At 36.8% G+C, this 19,767-nt stretch overlaps 2 protein-coding genes across 5 annotated transcripts in view; one reads left to right on the plus strand and one right to left on the minus strand.

Annotated features, from left to right (window-relative positions):
- Positions 1-1,900: 1,900 nt before the first annotated feature.
- On the minus strand, positions 1,901-13,927 carry tmem244 (transmembrane protein 244). The gene is made up of 7 exons (XM_051138610.1): positions 13,837-13,927; positions 10,032-10,298; positions 9,734-9,819; positions 8,534-8,610; positions 6,729-6,854; positions 3,185-3,229; positions 1,901-2,140 (listed from the first exon to the last, which is right to left on the minus strand). Exons 2-7 carry the CDS (start codon positions 10,122-10,124, stop codon positions 2,043-2,045), a joined length of 525 nt encoding a protein of 174 aa, XP_050994567.1. The 5' UTR covers positions 10,125-10,298; positions 13,837-13,927; the 3' UTR covers positions 1,901-2,042.
- Positions 13,059-19,767, plus strand: part of l3mbtl3 (L3MBTL histone methyl-lysine binding protein 3) — a 69,677-nt gene continuing 62,968 nt past the window's right edge. Inside the window, exons 1-3 of one of the 4 annotated variants that reach the window (XM_051138601.1) lie at positions 13,059-13,255; positions 15,304-15,420; positions 15,614-15,725. In XM_051138601.1, coding sequence (XP_050994558.1) covers positions 15,319-15,420; positions 15,614-15,725 — 214 coding nt within the window. In that variant the 5' untranslated portion in view covers positions 13,059-13,255; positions 15,304-15,318. Of the gene's footprint in view, positions 13,256-13,919; positions 14,049-15,298; positions 15,421-15,613; positions 15,726-19,767 lie in introns of those variants that run through there. The other 3 variants (XR_007829969.1, XM_051138599.1, XM_051138600.1) reach the window with 3 other exon arrangements.

The raw sequence follows: 19,767 nt of genomic DNA on the forward strand, positions 1-19,767 counted from the left end.
CTTCTCTTTGATATAAGATTTATTAATTATCCTCCATAGTGACATGTAGTTCAGTTATAATATATCATTATTCTCTCACATTCCTGCCTCATGAAAATCATTTTGAACTGAAATATGTCTCAGGCATTGTTTTTGAGATTTAACAAAATATCTCATAATGCTTGCAACTAATGGTTGCAGATTTAATTTAATGAAGTTATCACACAAATGTTTGCGACTTGATAAACGTATATTTGCCATAAATTATGGTAAATTATCATTTTATTTTAACTTTGGTAACAGCCCTGCTGAAAAAAACAAACCCCCTCTAAAACCAGCCTGCTGTCCTGGTGAAAAAAACAGCATATGCTGGTTAGGTATGTTTTGATGCTGGTTTATGCTGGTCCTTTGCTGGTCTATGCTGGTCCTTAGCTGGTTTAGGCTGGTCCTTTGCTGGTCTATGCTGGTCCTTAGCTGGTTTATGCTGGTCCTTTGCTGGTCTATGCTGGTCCTTAGCTGGTTTATGCTGGTCTTTTGCTGGTTTATGCTGGTCCTTTGCTGGTTTATGCTGGTCCTTTGTTGGTTTATGCTGGTCCTTTGTTGGTTTATGCTGGTCCTTTGCTGGTTTATGCTGGTCCTTGACCAGCAACATGACCAGCATAAACCAGCAAAGGACCAGCATAAACGAGCTAAAGACCAGCTTAAACCAGTATCAAAACATACCTAACCAGCATATGCTGTTTTTTTCACCAGGGTGACCAGCTTTGACCAGCTAAAACAAGCCTGGGTGACCAGTTAAAACCAGCTAAACTGCCTAGGCTGGTATTAGCAGTTTTATTCAGCAGAGAAGGTTGATGGTTAGGATTGGAACAGTAAATAATAAAAATAACTGTGAGTATTATGAAAGTGAGTGGTGCTTGTTGTGGCATAACTCGGAACTAGGCTTTTGTTTTCAATTTTGTTAGCATTATGCTACAAACATATGAAGACAATTAGCCTGTTGTTAACATGAAATTAGCATGATTAGCATGTTGTTAACACAAAGTTAGCATGATTAACATCTACCTAGCATCATGCTAGCATGTTCTTAAGATTCTAATAGCATGTTGTAGCATTATATAATTACTATTAGCATGTAGCTATTCACTACTAGCATGTTGGGAGTCCTATTTGGTTGCTAGGGTACTCTGTTTGGTCGCTAGGGAGTGGTTTGGCAGCTGCCAGTGATGATGCTCCAAATGCTGCTTGCCAGTATGAATGTTATAAAGCAACCCCCATGCCTCTATGACATTCAGATCGGAAGATATTCTTCTTTTGGATTAAGTTGCTAGGGTAATTCATAGTGGTTGCTAGGGCATGGCTAAATGAATGCCAAAGTGATATTTACAGGCAGTCTGAGAACAGCAAAGACTGTTAAAACAGGCACCCGACAAGACTTGTCCAGAGATTGTCTTTATCAATCTGTTGTTGTCGCTGTAATTGCATCATCAGGTTTTGAGCTCCTAACGGTTCTTGATTTGACGTTCATCGTATATGAAGTCACACTGCAGGACTGTGCCTCAAAACTTCTTTGAAGGCAAAATTCAATTGCAGTGGTTATTATTCAGCTGTCGGCAAACATGTCTAGCAAGTGAAGACTACAGATTCTGGCCTACGACAGGAGGATCTTTAGGATCTAGAAAATCTTTCTCAGATGGTCAAATCATGGCCAAAATCATACAGTTTGCGCCTGATTTAATCATCCAAAAATTTCCTTCTAATTCAAATAATTTAACACACATTTCTGTACTGTAAGTGAAACAAATGTAAGCTTGCATGTAAGCACAGACAATTATATTTGCATCAAAGTCAAAATCCATTGGACTGTTGTGAGATTTCCCCAAAGGATGTCACAAAAAGCCACCAAAATTACACGGTTTACTGGAATTATTTTATCAGCATAAACAGACAGTTACACAACAAAATATTGTGTAGGAATAACAAAACTACTTCAAACTACCCATGACGTAGAAAAACAAATACAAAACTGAGAAAAGTGGTCCCTGTACATATTTCACAGCGTGTCAGAAATTCTGAAGATCTGCAGGATGCACAAAATTACTTCTGAAGAGTCTGTAAGCCAGGAGCTGCCCACCAAAAATCATCATCAATAACCCAGAGCCTGCAAGAGACAAGACAGACGTACCATCAGTATCACATTATTTTGTGATACGAATAAAAGATGAGTACTCTGATTTCACTTTAATGCATTGTTTTTAACATTTGTATCTAAAGTGATAATACAAATGATCAGAAAAAATCCTGTCCTTATAATACAAAGGTCACGTGCCCTTTGAACTTTGACCTATAATAGGGGTGTTCAATCCTGCTCCTGGAGTGCCAGAATTCTGAAAAGACTCTTCTTAAAAATCATCGTAAATAACTTCTTAACAATAAGATATCCTAAGACTTAAATCCCAAAAAGTAAAAGTGATTTTGTGAATTTAATTTGAAATTCATCAACAACTCTACAAAAACAACTCCAGAAATGTTCAAATAAAAGCGTGTGCTTTAACAAGCTTAAAGACAGCAATCCATTTTTGTGTTGGAAACATTTAAATTTGCAAAAACACTTAGAAATGTGATTAATAGTGATTAGTGTAAATAGAATCCATTGTTATTTGCACCTAGTGTAAATAGCATCTATCGCTAAGATATGATATTTTTACTTAGTGTAAATAGCATCTAATTGCTATTTACACTTAGTATATATAGCCACTGCTTTAATTTATTTTAGTGATAGTTTAATCCTATCATTATTATTAGATTTGCTATCCGGCGTCTTCTTGTCACCTCCTCAAGCTGTTCCCCCTTAGTGTTTTTATACATAGAAAAGAAAAATGCAATACATTTTCCAGTTTTCTCCCCAAATGATGATGCAAGATACTATGGAAATTCTCAAAGCAGTAGGAGTGGGCAACAGAAAATCAAAACACTGTCTCAATGTCACTAGCAGAAAGGCAGTGCAATCCACTTAATATGGCATCTGAACAAAACGGTTACCCAGAAAGCAAGGCTTCATATTCTTTATTGTAGGTAAGTATTTATTTTCTTGGTTAAATATTCTCTGTCTGTTTAACTGATTTTGTGTGATGCTAAACTATATGATAGAGGCTAAAATGACAAGTGTTTCACTGCCAAAACCTTTCCAAAAGAGAGAACTTACCGAGAGCAATCCACCAATGCTCTGTTGAGGGAAAATCAGCCATAACTGAAACCAAAATCACATTGAAAACAGGTTCATAAACAGCCATCATGTACTTTACAATATACTGTTTTATCAAACATATATCACAAACACATGCATATAATTGCAATCACTGCATGCATATAATTGCAAGGAAAATATTTAGGACTGAATCGCAAAAGCCAATCTGTCCAAGATAGACTTCACAAAGGACATGTTCTTTTATTTCATTTATAGTATTTTAAAGGGCACCTATTATGCCCCTTTTACAAGATGTATTATAAATCTCAGGTGTCCCAAGAATGTGTCTGAGAAGTTTTATCTCAAAATACCCCACAGATCATTTATTGAACAGATCATCCGTGATCCAGCTTCAATTACAGCAGAAGTGATTATAAAGGTTTTTTAATGAATCTTTGCAATCGCCTTTCCTAATAAGGTGTGGCTAAACGCGGCTAAAAGCGGCTCAAGTAAACAGGCTCGTCACTCCACAGAGAGAAGAGAGGGGCGGGGTGAGCAGAGCTCATTAACATTTAAAGCAACATCAACCAGAACAGGATGATTTTTCCAGAGCTGATTTTGGCAAGGTAAAAAAAGTGTTTTTTTTACACTATCATTGAGAAATTTTAACCAAAGCATGTTATAGACACTTCATTAAGACCATAAAGAATTATATCAACTTGTGAAAAATGGGCGTCCAATGACCACTTTAAATGCTCTGGTGTGAAGATAAACATGGCGAATTGTGTGCAGCTCTCTCAGGGTAGAGTCTCAGCTAATATTGCCATGTCAGTCAACTATTGTGGGCGGGGCTGGTAAAGTGTGATGTCACACTTTACGGATTCTGTAATCAATAAGCTCTGAGACACTATTTATGGTTTATAGAGATTTAAAAAAAAAAAGAAGCAGGCAGATTTTTATCATTATAGAGTGGTTGTGTATACACACCACCAACACACGTTCAAACAACATGTAAAAGAGAATTTTGCATAAAAGGTGCCCTTTAATTGCTAGTTTATTAACACATCTATCAGTCAGCCAATATAGACCATTTCGCTAGATGTAAACAACACTGGTCCAGAAGCACTTCCTGTTTTTTTATTTTTTATTTTTTATTTTATTTCACATATACAAATACATCTTAAAGGTGCTAATGTAACATTTTCATCCAGTCAAATGTTATGTTGGTTGTATTTTTTTTGTAATGTTTGTGTAAAGTTAAAAAAAAAGAAACAGAAAGTGTATCGGGACCAGTATGTTTACATCTGACGAAATGGTCTATAGCATCTCACTGTTCTTTAGCGCCTTTCGCCATGAGAACCACATTTTCTAGATCTGTGCTCTTCTCCATTCATGTCCAGAGTGAATGGCTTGTCCTGCTCTCAGTAAGACTGCTTTGGTCAGGCTTGTCACCTGACAGCAGACTCACAATAACATGAAGTAAATACTTCAAGCTTTTTACAGAATTTAAGTACAGGATTCATTATATCGGCCTTGTCGGTGAGCAACCCTCTCATTAAACATACTTTATCACTAAGCATTATGCCATTTTCCAGAACTGCAGCTCTAGTTCACAGACAAAGAAATGACATACAGTAATTCAGTGCATTCACTAATCAAGTTCATTCAAATATCACAGTACAAGTAAACTAGATTCGCAAAAGGAGCCGAAAGCAAAACAAACCGGCTGTTGTGTGGGTGAAGATGTTTTTTTCACTAATGGATGTTATTTAATGGAGTCTATGGCTCTCAAAACTCTGATGCACTTATATGACTGCATGACAGTACTGAGCTGACAGAGACACATCACGTTTATGCATGGGATTGAACTCATACACCGATCAGGCATAACATTATGACCACTGACGGGTGAAGCGAATAACACTGATTATCTCTTCATCATGGCACCTGTTACTGGGTAGGATATATTAGGCAGCAAGTGAACATTTTGTCCTCAATGTTGATGTGTCAGAAGCAGGACGAAAGGGTAATCATAAGGATTTGAGCGAGTTTGACAAGGGCCAAATTGTGACGGCTTGAAGACTGGGTCAGAGCATCTCCAAAACTGCAGCTCTTGTGGGGTGTTCCCACTCTGCAGTGGTCAGTATCTATCAAAAGTGGTCCAAGGAAGGAACAGTGGTAAACCATCAACATCAGAACTGGACCACGGAGCAATGGAAGAAGGTTCAGTATACAGTTCAGTATAGCCCTTAAGATACAAAGCGATTTGTGCTACGCTGGCCAGAGGCAGAGGCAGAGTTTTCAAAAATTTTACCAGGAGTTCCATTTGTTTCTATTGGATGCGCGGGTTATCATCACAAAACGCAGTGGCAATGTTTCTAGTATGCGTAGTAAGAGCTTGATTAGCTGATTCAGGTTTGTCTATTTGGGGTTGGAGCTAAACTCTACAGGACACCGGCCCTCCAGGACTGAGTTTGGGCACTTCCAGGACAAAAATTTACAGATAATGTACTCACCCCCTTCATCCAGGATGTTCATGTCTTTCTTTCTTCAGTCAAAAAGAAATTATTATTGTTTTTTGAGAACTTTTCTCCATATAATGGACTTCTATGGGGCCCCGAGTTTGAACTTCCAAAATGCAGTTTAAATGTGGCTTCAAAAGATCCTGAATGCGGTTGTAAATGATCCCAGCCGAGGAAGAAGGGTCTTATCTAGCAAAAAGATCAGTTATTTTCATAAAAAAAAACAAAACAAAAAAAACAATTTAAATACTTTTTAACACTCGTCTTGTCTTGCCCTCCACGAACTCTGCATTCTGGTTCAAGACAGGGTATGTTGAAAAACTCCCATTGTATTTTCTCCCTCAACTTCAAAAATCATTTCAAAATCATCCTACATCGCTGCAGAAGTACCGACCCAGTCTTAGCAAAGTGAACATGCAAAAAAGATCTAAAAAGGTAAAACAGTGATATAGGACAATTTTGAAGTTGAAGGAGGACATGAGATTTTCGACATACCCTAACTGTCATGAACCGTTAAAAAAAAAAAAAAACCTGTTCAGGCAGAGCAAGACAAGATGAGGGTTTGACATTGAAAAGTATATAAATTGTATTTTTTTATGAAAATAATCAATCATTACGCTAGATAAGACCCTTCTTCCTCAGCTGGGATCGTTTACAACCACATTTGTGATCGTTTGAAGCCGCATTTAAACTGCATTTTGGAAGTTCTACATCGGGGCACCATATCAGTCCATTATATGGAGACAAATCATGAAATATTTTCCTCAAAAAACATAAATTCTTTACGAGTGAAGAACGAAAGACATGAATATCTTGGATGACAAGGAGGTGAGCACATTATCTGTAATTTTTTGTTCTGGAAGTGAACTTCTCCTTTAAAGGATCTGCTGCTAACATCTTGGTGCCAGATACCACAGCACAACTTCAGGAGTCTAGTGGAGTCCATGTCTTGACAGGTCAGGGCTGTTTCGGCTGTTTCAAACTGATTTGACCAAATAAGTTTAATCTCAAGAGTTCACCATGTATGTAGATGTTCTCACCTGCTACGGTCAGAGCGACGTGCAGCAGTGTGACAGTGATGGCGTAGTCCCACACCCACTCCTCCACGATCCACGCGAATATTAGCCCACCCAGAACATACGTGACCTCTGTGGAGATCACACTCACTGCACAACAAACATATGAGAGCCAAACGACAACACAAACAAACATGTTTAATTATGCATATGATTAGTAGCATCAGAACTTCTCTAATCACTGAACTGTGCAACCATAGACACATAACTTGCCATTTTGAGATCATCATCACTGGTTGTTACGATGGCTGTTATTGAGTGTAACCCTCTTTTACCAACAGCCATTTTCTGTTTATAATAACTTCAAATTTCAGCAGTTGTAAATGTACAGTATGTGTGCTTTACCATTAATTAATTGTGTCGTATCTCATATATTGTAAATACACATCTGCATTATATCATTTGTCTTCCACCCTGGGGTCTGTTTCATAAAAAAAAGCTAAGAAAAGCTGAGATTAAAGTCCAAAACCTGACTCGAATTAATCTAACAATTCAGTCGGGACTGAAGTGGTTTCATAAACAGCTATTTAAGTTCACGCAATCTCACTAATTTGATCCAGGTTCAGTGAGTCAAGATAATGTCAGCCCTTAATGTTGATCATGGATGGCAAAACAGCGAATATATTTGTGTTTTTTAACGCATTTGAGATGTTGTGTTTTCCCCAGTGCATAACGGACATGTCACAGTTATAATCTTCATCTGTAAATGTTAGAAAGTCAAGCAAATAAATCTGTTTTGCTGTCAGGAGTGGGCGAGTAAAAGAGCACTGCTGCTCGCTACAAACAGATGGAACGCAATAGAATAGCACAATAATTTTAAGTAAAAACATCTTGCTAAAATATTTATTGTTGGACATTAAATATGACACATGTAGAATTTTAATCCTAAGTGTCCCATTAAAGCCCATTTAAGTGTATTTTGATAATAGCAGTAACTGTACATCAAATGCAAGCTGGCTCACACAGCCCTAATTAGGCCACTAGCTCAAATGAGTTTATTCCTCTGACCAGTTAAAATGTAGTTTGTTGTCATTTTTAATTCAAGTGATTTTAACTTTTAATTTAGTGTTTTCAGTGCTTTAATGCTTTAAAGAGTAATTTTAATGTTGTAATTGTAATGTTTTAATGGCCCACTAATAATCATAAAGGTACAGCTGTCATAAATCCTGAGAGAAAGGCTGCATTGCTAGAAACCGCTGATCAACTGAATGTGTAAGTAGCAACTACGTTAAAATGTTTTATATGTTTATGTTTCGGGCACAGTACATTAAATACAATCGGTTGTAGCCTTTTTTTTTTATTTGCATTTTCTGTATACTTTTATTTTTGGACTGATAATAAAGTAATTGCATTATATAAATAATTGTATTGTAATATCAGTGCGTTCCTATTGGTCAGTATTATATGAACTTAGCTTAGCCTGACAGTTAGCCTGCTCTGGACCAGGTTAGTTTCCCTAAGCTGCCAGTGTAAATGAGCTTGAGCTATGGTAAATTTGCTTTCTGAAACCAAATCAAGTGACAAAAAGTCAGACTAACTGAAAAAAACCTGGTTACTTTGGTAAACTTGTTTTATGAAACAGCCCTCTGCTCTAGATATCATTGGCATCGGCCTATGATCAGCCCATAACTGCACACCATAGCAATACCACAATAAGTAGACATAATCCAAAGTCTGCGTGACTGTAAGTGACAATCTTGAGCCAGTATTTAGTTTACTACAGCTTTACACAACACAAAGTATGAACTTGACATTTGAAGCCAGCCTACCTAAATATTTGGGACTTTGCCATGATGGTTGAGTGGTGTAGTCAAAAGGTGCTAACAAGCTGTCCACCTCTTCCACCCTGACAACAACAAATAAACATCCAAACAGCGTTCATTTATTTCTGCTTTTAGTGCTTCAAATCAATAATGTGATGCTGTTATCATGTTAATAGTTTTTATGACTGCAATACAGTAAAGTTTTTTCAAGATAAAAAAACAACTCAATCTTTCTGCAATTCCTACCTATTTTATGTTTTGGTGAACTTGTGTTCATTTGTGTTAATTCATAAAATCCCTTTCACATGTTTTCAAGTTTGCTTAAGCCTCACTGACACTGTTTGTATGACATGTTTTCATACAAATCACATTGCATGAATTCATATAAAATGGTGCCTCATAAAACATTAACAATTCACAACACAAACCGATTCTTCTCTAATAAAAAAAGGAATATGCTTATGATTTATGCTTATGCTAATGTTGCATAGATCGCAAAATTTAGGATCCAAATTTTAGAGTTACAAATAATAACCCAACTAGGGGTTTTATAGTTAACCAAAACTGAAACTAAAATTAAAACCATTAAAACACATTTTCATTATTTAAAAAATTATTTTAACTGATATAAATATAAAACCTATTTTTTTAAGATACTTGCCAATACAAAATTTCTTGCTTTAATTTAGTATCATTTGATGTACTACAAAAAAATAAAACTGGAAAAAAAAACTATATAGACATATCTATGAAAAACATAAATGACTAAAAATGACAAAAACAGAACAAAAAACTTTAAAACTTTAAATAAAACTCAAATGAAAATTGAAAATGTGAAAATGAAAAGGTTATATATAGAGAATGTCTCAGTTATGTGAAAATGACCCAATACAGTACCGGAACTGTTGTTTTTACCAAAAAAAAAAAAGTCTAAACCATAAAAGACTGCATAGGCCCAACAATATTCTAATTAATAACATGATGAACTGTTCATATGTTGAATAGAGGAACTGACAATTTAATGAATGCATATAAAGCATCTAACAGTCCATATGGCTAATATTATAAAAAGGGTTGAGAAATACTGACGTAGACTCTTTTTTTCTGTACTACAGGAAGTCAGAAGACACCACATAAGAGGCAGGCATACACAGAAAGACAGACCGAGAGAGAGGAAGTTGTGTCGCTCAATGTGGAAAATCTTACCTGAGAATGCCGATGCAGAGACTGACCACAATATAGTAGAGAGAGTAGAAGCACACCATACACATCAACAGATTCTGAAGAACAGCCTGACGACAAGCACACAACACGACCACACTCAGTGCTTTTGGGAAATATTTGTACATTGGTTTTTCAGTCACTCTTTCACAATAGAAGTCTTTAACATTGAAAGTTGTCTGAAACGAGGGCCTTTAAAAATATGGCTGCTGTTATAAATGAACTATGCTACAGGGACACAGGATCAGATCTGCTGCACCAAACAAAGATAATCAGACTTTACCCAAGTGTCATGGAGCTTGCTGTTGATGGGCAGTTGGCCATGGCGTTTGATCAGCGTGGTCCCACAACACCGGCAACAGTAGTCCAACAACATGAATGGCCGGCGATTCTTTGATCGGCGCTCTCGCAGGTAGCATAAGACTGAATCTGCGCATCTGTCATGGCTGCTCTTAATAAGATTAGCAACACACTAAAACGCTTCCGTAAATCTGGACAGGATAAAGCCCACCTCCAGGCCCGGTCTACACTACCTAATTACCCACACACACTAAAAATATCCTTGTTAAGTAAGGCTGTGCTAGAATACCTCACATTAGCATCCTGCTAGCACAGTTGACTGTAAGGACATTGATTTGTTTCTGTTCTATAACACTGCTAACTTATGAGCGCATTTTAGAAATGATGCAGATTTCAGATTAACACTATGCATTAACTGAAAGCATGGGTTAAACAAAATTTAGGCCTGCTTGCTTGAAATCAAACCTGGGTCATTTCTGTTAGGAGGAAACTTTAGTTTAAATAAAGAACATTCTTATGGTTAAAACTGGCAACATTCAGTCAAACCAATTTGACCAACTGTATTTTGCATTCACTTCTAGACTCACTTAACTATGATTAAAAACTTAATGTGGCCACCCAATTCTAATTAACAGGTTTGGATCTTCCCATACAGTAAAGCCAGTGAAGACCTTTCTCAATGCTACACATACAGTGTGATTCAACAGAATTGCATTTTCACAACTTTGTCACCAGTTATGTGAGCAAGGCGAGTCCATATAGATGTAATTTCTTGAGTTTTGTGCAGAGGAACGTAAGTGGTCTGCACAAAGCCCCGACCTGAACAAATTTAGGATGAATGCAAACACTGATATATATATATATGTATATATATATAGTGTGAAGAACAACTGAATAATCTAAAGGAACCTTTTGTACAAGGTTTCATGGATGTTAAAGGTTCTTCATGGAACCACTGAGGCCAATAAATAAACTTTACTTTTAAAGAAATAGTTCACCCAAAAATTAAAATTAGCTGACCCTCAGGTCATCCAAGATGTAGAGTTTCTTCATTAGATTTGGAAAATTGTAGCATTACATCACTTGCTCACCAGTGGATGTTCTGCAGTGAATGGGTGCCGTCAGAATGAGAGTCCAAACAGCTGATAAAAACGTCACAATAATCCACAAGTAATCCACACCACTCCAGTCCATCAGTTAAACAAAAGAGAAAAGCTGCGTGTTTGTTGCTTCCGTCTAAATATGAGTCTATATTCCACAATAACGCTTCCTCCAGTGAAAAAGTAGTCTGGTCTGAATCAGGAGAGAAATATGCACAGATCAAGCACTGTTTACAAGCCAAAACAGCTCTAAACAAAATATGTGGTTGCATTTTGATATGAGAGACAACAGGACATTTTCACTGGAGGAAGTGTTTTTATGGACTTTTAGTTAAAAAACATCTTACAGATGGATTTGTTTCTTACAAATATGCAGCTTTTTGCTTCACAAGACGTTAATTGATGGGCTGGAGTGGTGTTTGGACTCTTATTCTGACGGCACCCATTCACTGCAGAGGCTCAGTTGGTGAGCAAGTGATGGAATGACACATTTCTCGAAATCTGATGAAGATTTCTCATTTACATCTTGAAATGCCTTTTTTGAGTGAACTACTCCTGTAAGAGTGAAGGGTAAGGAAATAAAGTTTCTTATAAATTAGGAAATATTTAAAGATTAGTCAACTATCTTAAAATCTCAGTGATAGTGATCTGTGATCAGTACATCCTACAAGACCAGCATTAGAAATTTAACAGAAGAATTTAATATGTAGAGGTACAGTAACTACAGACAGGTCCAGTGCTAAACCTGAAACTAGATAAGTTGGAATTGCAGAAATGTATATAGTGTGACAAGGGCTGTAATTAAAACCTCACCTCGGCCTTGAAAATCTGTCACTTTGGCCTTTGAACTCAATTTGCCACATAAATTCTTTATGTTAGCGTGACACTGAGCCAGTGCAAGCGGCTAAATTAAAACTAAAACCAAAACCACCTACTGCAGGCATGCAACTCCAGACTGCACCGCAGTGATCACGGTCATTTCAATAAATTAGCAAATGAAATATCTGCATCTTTAGTCTAAATGGATTACCTGACAGATACCTTGAGTTCTAGATTGGTTGATAAAGTGCAACAACAATATAGTTAAAGCCTGAATTAAAATTCTAGGCAGTGTACAGTAATAACAGCCGTTGTAGCTGGCTAAATAAATAAAACCAGCTAGAGTGCTTGTTTGGGTAAGCTATATGGCCAGTTTATTTTATCACTGTTTGTCATTTAGAGTTTTATGCAAAGATCAATTCTACTTTGTTGGCATTATTTAGGTGTTATGATCCTGTGTCAGCATCAGAAAATAAAAGTGTGAGGTATATGTGCTTTTATTTACACAAGTGCATTAAACAGTTAAACACTTTTAAGAGATAGGAAGGCTTACAGAAACACTAATTTCAAGACTGAGCTTAGTATAGCACGGCTATAAATCCGAATAGTTTAGGTTAGCAGTTTCTAGTTTAGTTCTAAGCTGGTTAATTGAATTTATTTTGGTGTCGTTTGGTATATTTCATGTTATTACGCGCAGCTCAGCAGTTCTAGTGTGAAGTCCACTACAACGCGTTGTGCTCTAAATCCAGACGTAGTTTGTGCATAGTTCAGGGCTATTTTGTTGCTCTGTACAGCGTAGTTTAGTGTTGTTCAGTATCGTTACGGTGTTGTTTGTACAGTTCGGTAGTTCATAGATACAGTATGTTGAACTGCACGACTAGCGCAGTGGCGTTAGCCTTCGCAGCGTTTGTTTGCGTCACATTTGTCCATCTCCGCGCAATAAAACCTCAGCAAATACTCAAGAGTTTGATCGTTTGTATTTACTGAGACGTTTCTGTAGATTTTGGACGGCTGGGTAGCACGCAGGAATTTATTTTTAGTAACAAAACAGCAATGGCGATGTTTTACGCCATCGGACCGCGTCGCCGCACGTTGAAAGAGCCGCAGGCAGGTTTCGGGGGGGACCGGTGGGTCGGCGAACGTGCGCGACATCGTCGAGATTCGTCGGAATTGTTTCAGCGCAAAACTTTCGATATTGTCATGATGGGCGAGTGTGAAGCGCGACGGCTGCGCGCATGCGCACTGGAGTCCGCCTGGCCAATTTCTCAGTACTCGTGGGAGAATTTGGGTAAGAAACAGACAAATTAAAACAATCGCACGCTAGAATAAACTGCTCGTGTAGCATTTTGTGCTCTTTAATAGACCTTTACGCGCCGTCTTAGACTTTCGCGGGAGCTTTAATGTGACGGAATAATAATGAAAGTTAGATATAAAGTAGAAAACGCCTGGACGTGTCATCAATAATATGAGCAGCAGGAAGAGAGACACAGAGAGAGTATGAAATAAAGAATAACGCTAATGAATGACACTCAAAATAGACGCAGTCGATAGACAGGAACAAAGTGTACACGTGTGGCTGATGGCACGAATTAAGCATATATTTATGAGTCTGTGTAGAATAATGCAAAGCAGTAGTGCATTCGCTCCTGTATGCTGGAAACGGCAGGAACTGATCGTGCGAAACAAAACATGTCTCGATCAGCCCTGCGATCAGCTCAATCATTTACTTTAAATGTCATTGATCAGCAATAATGACGCGATTCGCCAGGCCCGTGTCTTTCAATTATATAGTGAATATAATTCCTGCTCCGCCATTTTGAGAAACTGCCTTTAAAACACATTAAAGAAAAGTGTTTTAATATCTGATACCGTGCCGTCTGAAAAATGTCATCACGGCTCATCGGCGTCGATATTTAGGGGGAAAATAATCCTGCACTGTCGCCGTCGAGCTGAATCATTTCACCTCATTCAGTGGAAACTATTTTAATACAATAGAGCTGCACGTAAGAAATACACACAAACCTGGGAATAAACGGCAGAAAACGCGTTGAACAGAAAAACCCTGCGCAGGAAAACTCAAGGTGGAAAATTCACATGTATTTTTTTTAATCATCATCACTGTCGTCTTCAAATTTGATCTAAAGCATTACTAAAAAAAACTGTTATTCAAACAGATGTCGAAATAATGCACCTCACGTAGAAAAGTAAGGCATTTGCACGGAGATTTCACATTTTTGTGGGAAAAAATAACTTTGTTTAATTATATAACATAACAAATACCTATAAATACCAACTACAGCAGCGAAAATCGTTTCACGTTCATATACGCGACTGTTATTAAACTCTGACTTAGGTGTGTCATGCGAAACCGTGTTAAAATGTATCAAAACACGCGACGCGCACACACAATCTTGTGATATGTTACAATGTTGCGAGCATTTCTTTTTGATTTCATTGTTGAATAGGGCTTGAAAGTTTCCAGCGCCGCGGATGAGCAGCGGGCAACAGCGCGCTCTGCTGGCGGATCCGGGAACGACTCGCATGCGCTAGGCCTCATGCGGCACTAGTACACTCACTCTCGCGTTAAACTTGCCTGAGCAGACACCCTAAAGACTGCACGTTAACACAACGTTTATGCCGTCTTCTAGTTTAGCTTGTTACCTCACCTATAGAAACAGTGTTTGCGTTGTACTGCTTCGTGGGTGTCCAGGGGTAACAGGCAAAAGAACGTTTGACATTGATTTGAAGGACAGATAAGAAACAACTAGTCTTCTTCTGATGGTTTCATTTTATAGATTATAATTTAAAGTGAGTTTACAAATGAGTTGAACTGTCTCAATGTGCAAAACAGTGCAAAATAACTTGTTTTAAATGATTTTACAGTAGCATATGCATCTGACCTGTCAAGAACACGCCTGGGCCGTATTTACTGAAGAAACTAAAGAAAAAGACATTTTATGAACATTTAATTGGCATGAAAATGACATGTTACAATGCAAATGTGTATGCAAAACAATTTTCTTCTTTTCTTATATTTTGGGGTGAAACATGACCATTGTATCATGAGATTCAGATGTTATGGATTCAGATTCCGACTGCACATACTGAAGTTAAATGCGTGCTTATCTGCACATAAAAATGCTACTAAATCAACATTTAACTTTGTTCCTCTGTAGTAAAAACACACAAAGTGTGTTTAGATGAAGAACAAAGAGCACATAAGAGTTTCAGTGTTGTTTGTAATGACTTTCAGTGGAATATTGTGAATAGTGCTCATATATAGAAGAGTGGTCTTGGCATTTCTGTGGGTTATTTTATGGTGTTTTTTCAGATTAGCTGTGTGCGGGTGTGATGGAGTCGTCGGGCCCGAGCACAGCCACTCCAGAGTTTGATGTGTACGGGGCGATGGACTGGAAGGACGGAGTGGGAACACTGCCTGGTAGCGAGCTCAAGGTTAGCAAATACATATAGGCTTTTATTATATAAAGAGTCTGTCTATGAACCTAAACGTGACCCGTTTGCTGCATTAAATCTTTATGATGTTTCAGTGATGGTCTTACAGGAGCGTGTAGGTTAGTTGTGTACATTCATTGGTGCAGACAGTGAGTGAGCGTCTCTCGTGTGTGTGTGTGTGTGTGTACATTAGTTCCGGGTGAATGAGTTTGGGGTCCTGGAGGTCATAACGGACGAGATGGAGGAGGAGAGGGGCAAAAAAGCTCACGCCACCACCACATGGAGCGTCCCCACTGCACAAGAGGGTAAACGCACCATTATACACTCGTGTTTGGGTTTGTAACTGCTCTTAAGCCCTGTCCCCTCAGTTACTGTTTCTAACTAGTGTTACACAACAGTTTATCTCCAGGAATAAACTGGAGATTTCTGTGATTTTCACTTCATTGTGCTCATAAAGTGGTAAAAATGATTGGATGTTATTCTTGGGTGGGCTGGAACGAATTGTGAGATTGCAAAGCATTTTCATCTGCCATTTTCCCTTAATTACACAGTAACATAATTTAAAGGGCACCTATTATGCCCCTTTTACAAGATGCAGGGCCCTATAAAATCCGTTTTATTTTTTTCCAAATTTGTTTTTCCATTTTAATTTTTCTGGATTCCATTTTTTCCCGTTTTAATTTTTCTCAACTCCTTTTTAATGGTTAAATTAAATTTTATTAATCAAAGAGCATTTCTAATTAATTAAAATTATGAAACTTATACAATTTCACATCAGTTTAATAAAGGTTTAACAAAAATGACATGTTTAGGGCCCTATGAAATGTTTTATTTTTTCCTCACCATATGTTTCATTGTTATCAAGTTCTGTGTTTATCATGTCTAATCATTTGAATGCAAAATTAATTTATTCAAATTTATTCTTAAAATAGCCTTATGAAAGGTTTTTTTTTTACCCTCAGAAATTCTGTGTTGTGTATTTAAAATGTTCTGGTTATCAAATGAAGGCATAAAACATAAATTTCATTTATCTTTTAATTATTGAAAATTAAGCAAACTTTTTTGGCAAACAAAGGGGAATTTACTATTAAAATTAAAACATGGAAGAAATGTTGTGTGATTTTACCCTAAAATATATTGTTTGTAATGTTTGTTTTATATTAGTAGTAGTAGTAGTAATAGTAGTAATATATATCTGGCACAATGTCTTCAAGTTAAACCGGACTTTTATTTTGACGGGTTGCCGTGTCTACCTTTACATTTCTGTGTGTATATGATATAACGCTAGTTTTCCTAAGATGGAACCGTCAAATGCTCATGAAGTGACTCTCAGCAGATATTGTTTGTGTATTTATGTCCTCATTCATTCTGCTCCATTCATTAAAACAGAGACACGCAGAACATGCAGGATTCACATTTAAATGGTATTTTTGCGGCATAATATTTACAGATACTAGTCCATATTGCGGTTTGATTTAAGTGTAATGACCTACTTTTGATTAATTCATTCAAGCTTTGACAAATTCTGTGACATTCCGCGTTATTCTGTAAATTCCCGTTTTTATGACTAGATTCTGCGATTCCGTCCGTGTTTTCTGCATTGCGGAAATTATAGGGCCCTAAAGATGTAATATTAATCTTATGGCTCTCTTATGCCTGTGAAGTTTCAGATCCAAATACAATACAGATGGTTTATTATAACGTGTTGAAAAGTGTTATTTTTGAGGTGGGTCTAAAAAGTGCTGTTTCAGGGGTGTGTTCCTTTAAATTCCTGCCCAACTCCAGAAGGGGGCAGAGCCTAGACGTCTCTGTTTTGCGTATGGCAATAAAGAGAGAGGAGAAGCAACATAAGCGAGCGTGAGAGGACTGGTATTTGTACTGTACTTAAATGGAACAAATACACGATTACTTATCAAGAGTTGCTGAACAATGAGTCAAAGCGTGCCATCTGTGATCATGTGCAGTTGCTGATGATCGCGAAAGCGTGCAGTTGCTTTCTTATGTGCACTGTTTTACTGGTTTCACTTTCGCTTTCGAAATCTATCATGTTTAGTAAGGAGGAGAGAGGATGGACGGGAGGCACGGCCCGCAAATGCCCCTCACTTTGGTGCGACACCTGTCCTGCTTGACGTAGACGCAAAGTAATCTGTTTAATGCATTTACATGGCAGAATTTGAATTTTGTTCGGTTTATAGAAAGGTTTTTTTATCCCACCCCTCTCAAACTGATTACAGTTTTATTCAGTTTGAGCTTTTTTTTATTTCGATTGAGGTGTTTATATGCAGCATTTTCATTCGGATTGGACTTTTAAAACCGATTACAGTGCTCCATGTAAATGCACCTACACTGTAAAAAACAATTTGTTGAGTCAACTTAAAATAATTTGTAACCTGGCTGCCTTAAAATTTTAAGTTCAGTCAACTCAAAAAAAGATTATTCAACTTGAAATGTTAAATTATACTAAGTGACAACTTAGATATTTGAGTTGAATCAACTTAAAATTTTAAGGCAGCTGGGTTGCTTACCCATCTGTTAAGTTTAGCATACACAAATATCTAAGCTGTTACTTAGTACAACTTAACATTTCAAGTTGAATAAACTTATTTTAGTTGACTGAACTTAAAATTTTAAGGCAGCAGGGTAACAAATTATTTTAAGCTGACTCAACAAATTGTGTTTTTAATTTTTTACAGTGTACAGTGAGTGCCAATGAATAGAAAATAACTGCAGTAGCCTGTTAGATGATCTTATAAAACGTTTAGCTTCACGTTTTCCTAGTTAAATCCAATAAATGTATAAATAGTCAAAACAAGATAAACTCTGCACCTTCCTGTTTTTGTTATATTCGTCAAGTGATCCATAAAAACTTGCATAATTTAATTTTCCTTTTTTATTTACAGGTATAGAAAAATATCAGTGAACTTTACAAAAAGATATATAAATAGACTCTTACAAACATTTGTAAAACCAAATCGTAGTTGTGCTTAGACTTACAGAAAATTTTGTAAAACTCCTAAAAAGCATCAATAGACATTTACAGCAGAAACACTAACTTCCTTAAATGTTTTATGATCATGAAAAAGAGCAAGGGTGTTCCTGCACGCAGACAAAATGTCTGATATGGTAACACGTACCTCTCAGTCAATAGCAGTGGATGGGACTACCGAAATATGACATAATTTTGCGGACAGGCTCCAAAGTGCTTGTTTTTTGAGCCTGGTTTGATTTTATGAAGATTAAGAAAAAGACTGAATGTATTTTTATCATTATAAGATGGCTGTGTACACACAATTCCAACACACATTTCTGTCCAAACACCTTCTAAAAGTAGATTTTGCATAATAGGTGCCCTTTAAAGGCTGAGACTGTGAATCATTTGGAGTCAAATGAAAAGACAAAAGCCTCATTTTCACAGCAATTACAGCTAATCGTATTAGTGCAAGTGAACAGATACAAAACGTTCACTACAATACTGTCACAAAACAGTTACCTGAAATAATGTTCGCTAAGTAAAAATGCAAAAAAAAAGTGGTAATGGAATTCTTACCTTAAAGAACGACGTCTGCCTGGTTTAAATCATATGATTGAATTCTGTGGGTATAAATCAAAGCATTTTGGTTTGTTCGGTGACATTAAATAATATTTTTGACTTGATTAAAACTTGTTAACTTTATGTTTTTAGGTTACAGTTTTTTTCCGTTTGTAAGTATGGTGCTTAATTCACATAAAAAAAGAAAAAAAGTTACAAATATACTTGCAGTATAAAAGCTATTAAACTAGTTGTTTACATAGAGTGCACTTTAAAGTATAAACTAAAAATGTGAAATAAACTAAAATGTGAAATTTATGTGACCCTGCACCACAAAACCAGTCTTTTTTTTTTTTCTTAAAATTGAGATGTATACATCATCTGAGAGCTTTCCACTGAGGTGTGGTTTGTTGGGATAGGACAATATTTGGCCGAGATACATTTATTTGAAAATATGGAATCTGAGGGTGCAAAAAAATTAACATTGAGAAAATCACCTTTAAATTTGTCCAAATGAAGTTCTTGGCAATGCATGTTACTAATCAAAAATTAAGTTTTGATATATTTACAGTAGGAAATTTGCAAAATATTTTCATGGAACATGATCTTTACTTAAAGGGGTGCTATTATGCTTTTTCACTTTCTGAACTTTAGTCAGTGTGTTGTGTGAATGTGTGGGCATAAAAAAAGATCTACAAAGTTACAAATCTCAAAGTCCACTCCAAAGGGAGATATTTCATTAAAAAAAAATCCTTTTCAAGAACTACAACGAACGGCTTCTTTGGACTACAACATTTGTTTTCCGCATGCAATGATGT

The sequence above is a fragment of the Labeo rohita genome, chromosome 20 (genome assembly GCF_022985175.1).
Source record: "Labeo rohita strain BAU-BD-2019 chromosome 20, IGBB_LRoh.1.0, whole genome shotgun sequence".
Taxonomy (NCBI): Eukaryota; Metazoa; Chordata; class Actinopteri; order Cypriniformes; family Cyprinidae; genus Labeo; species Labeo rohita.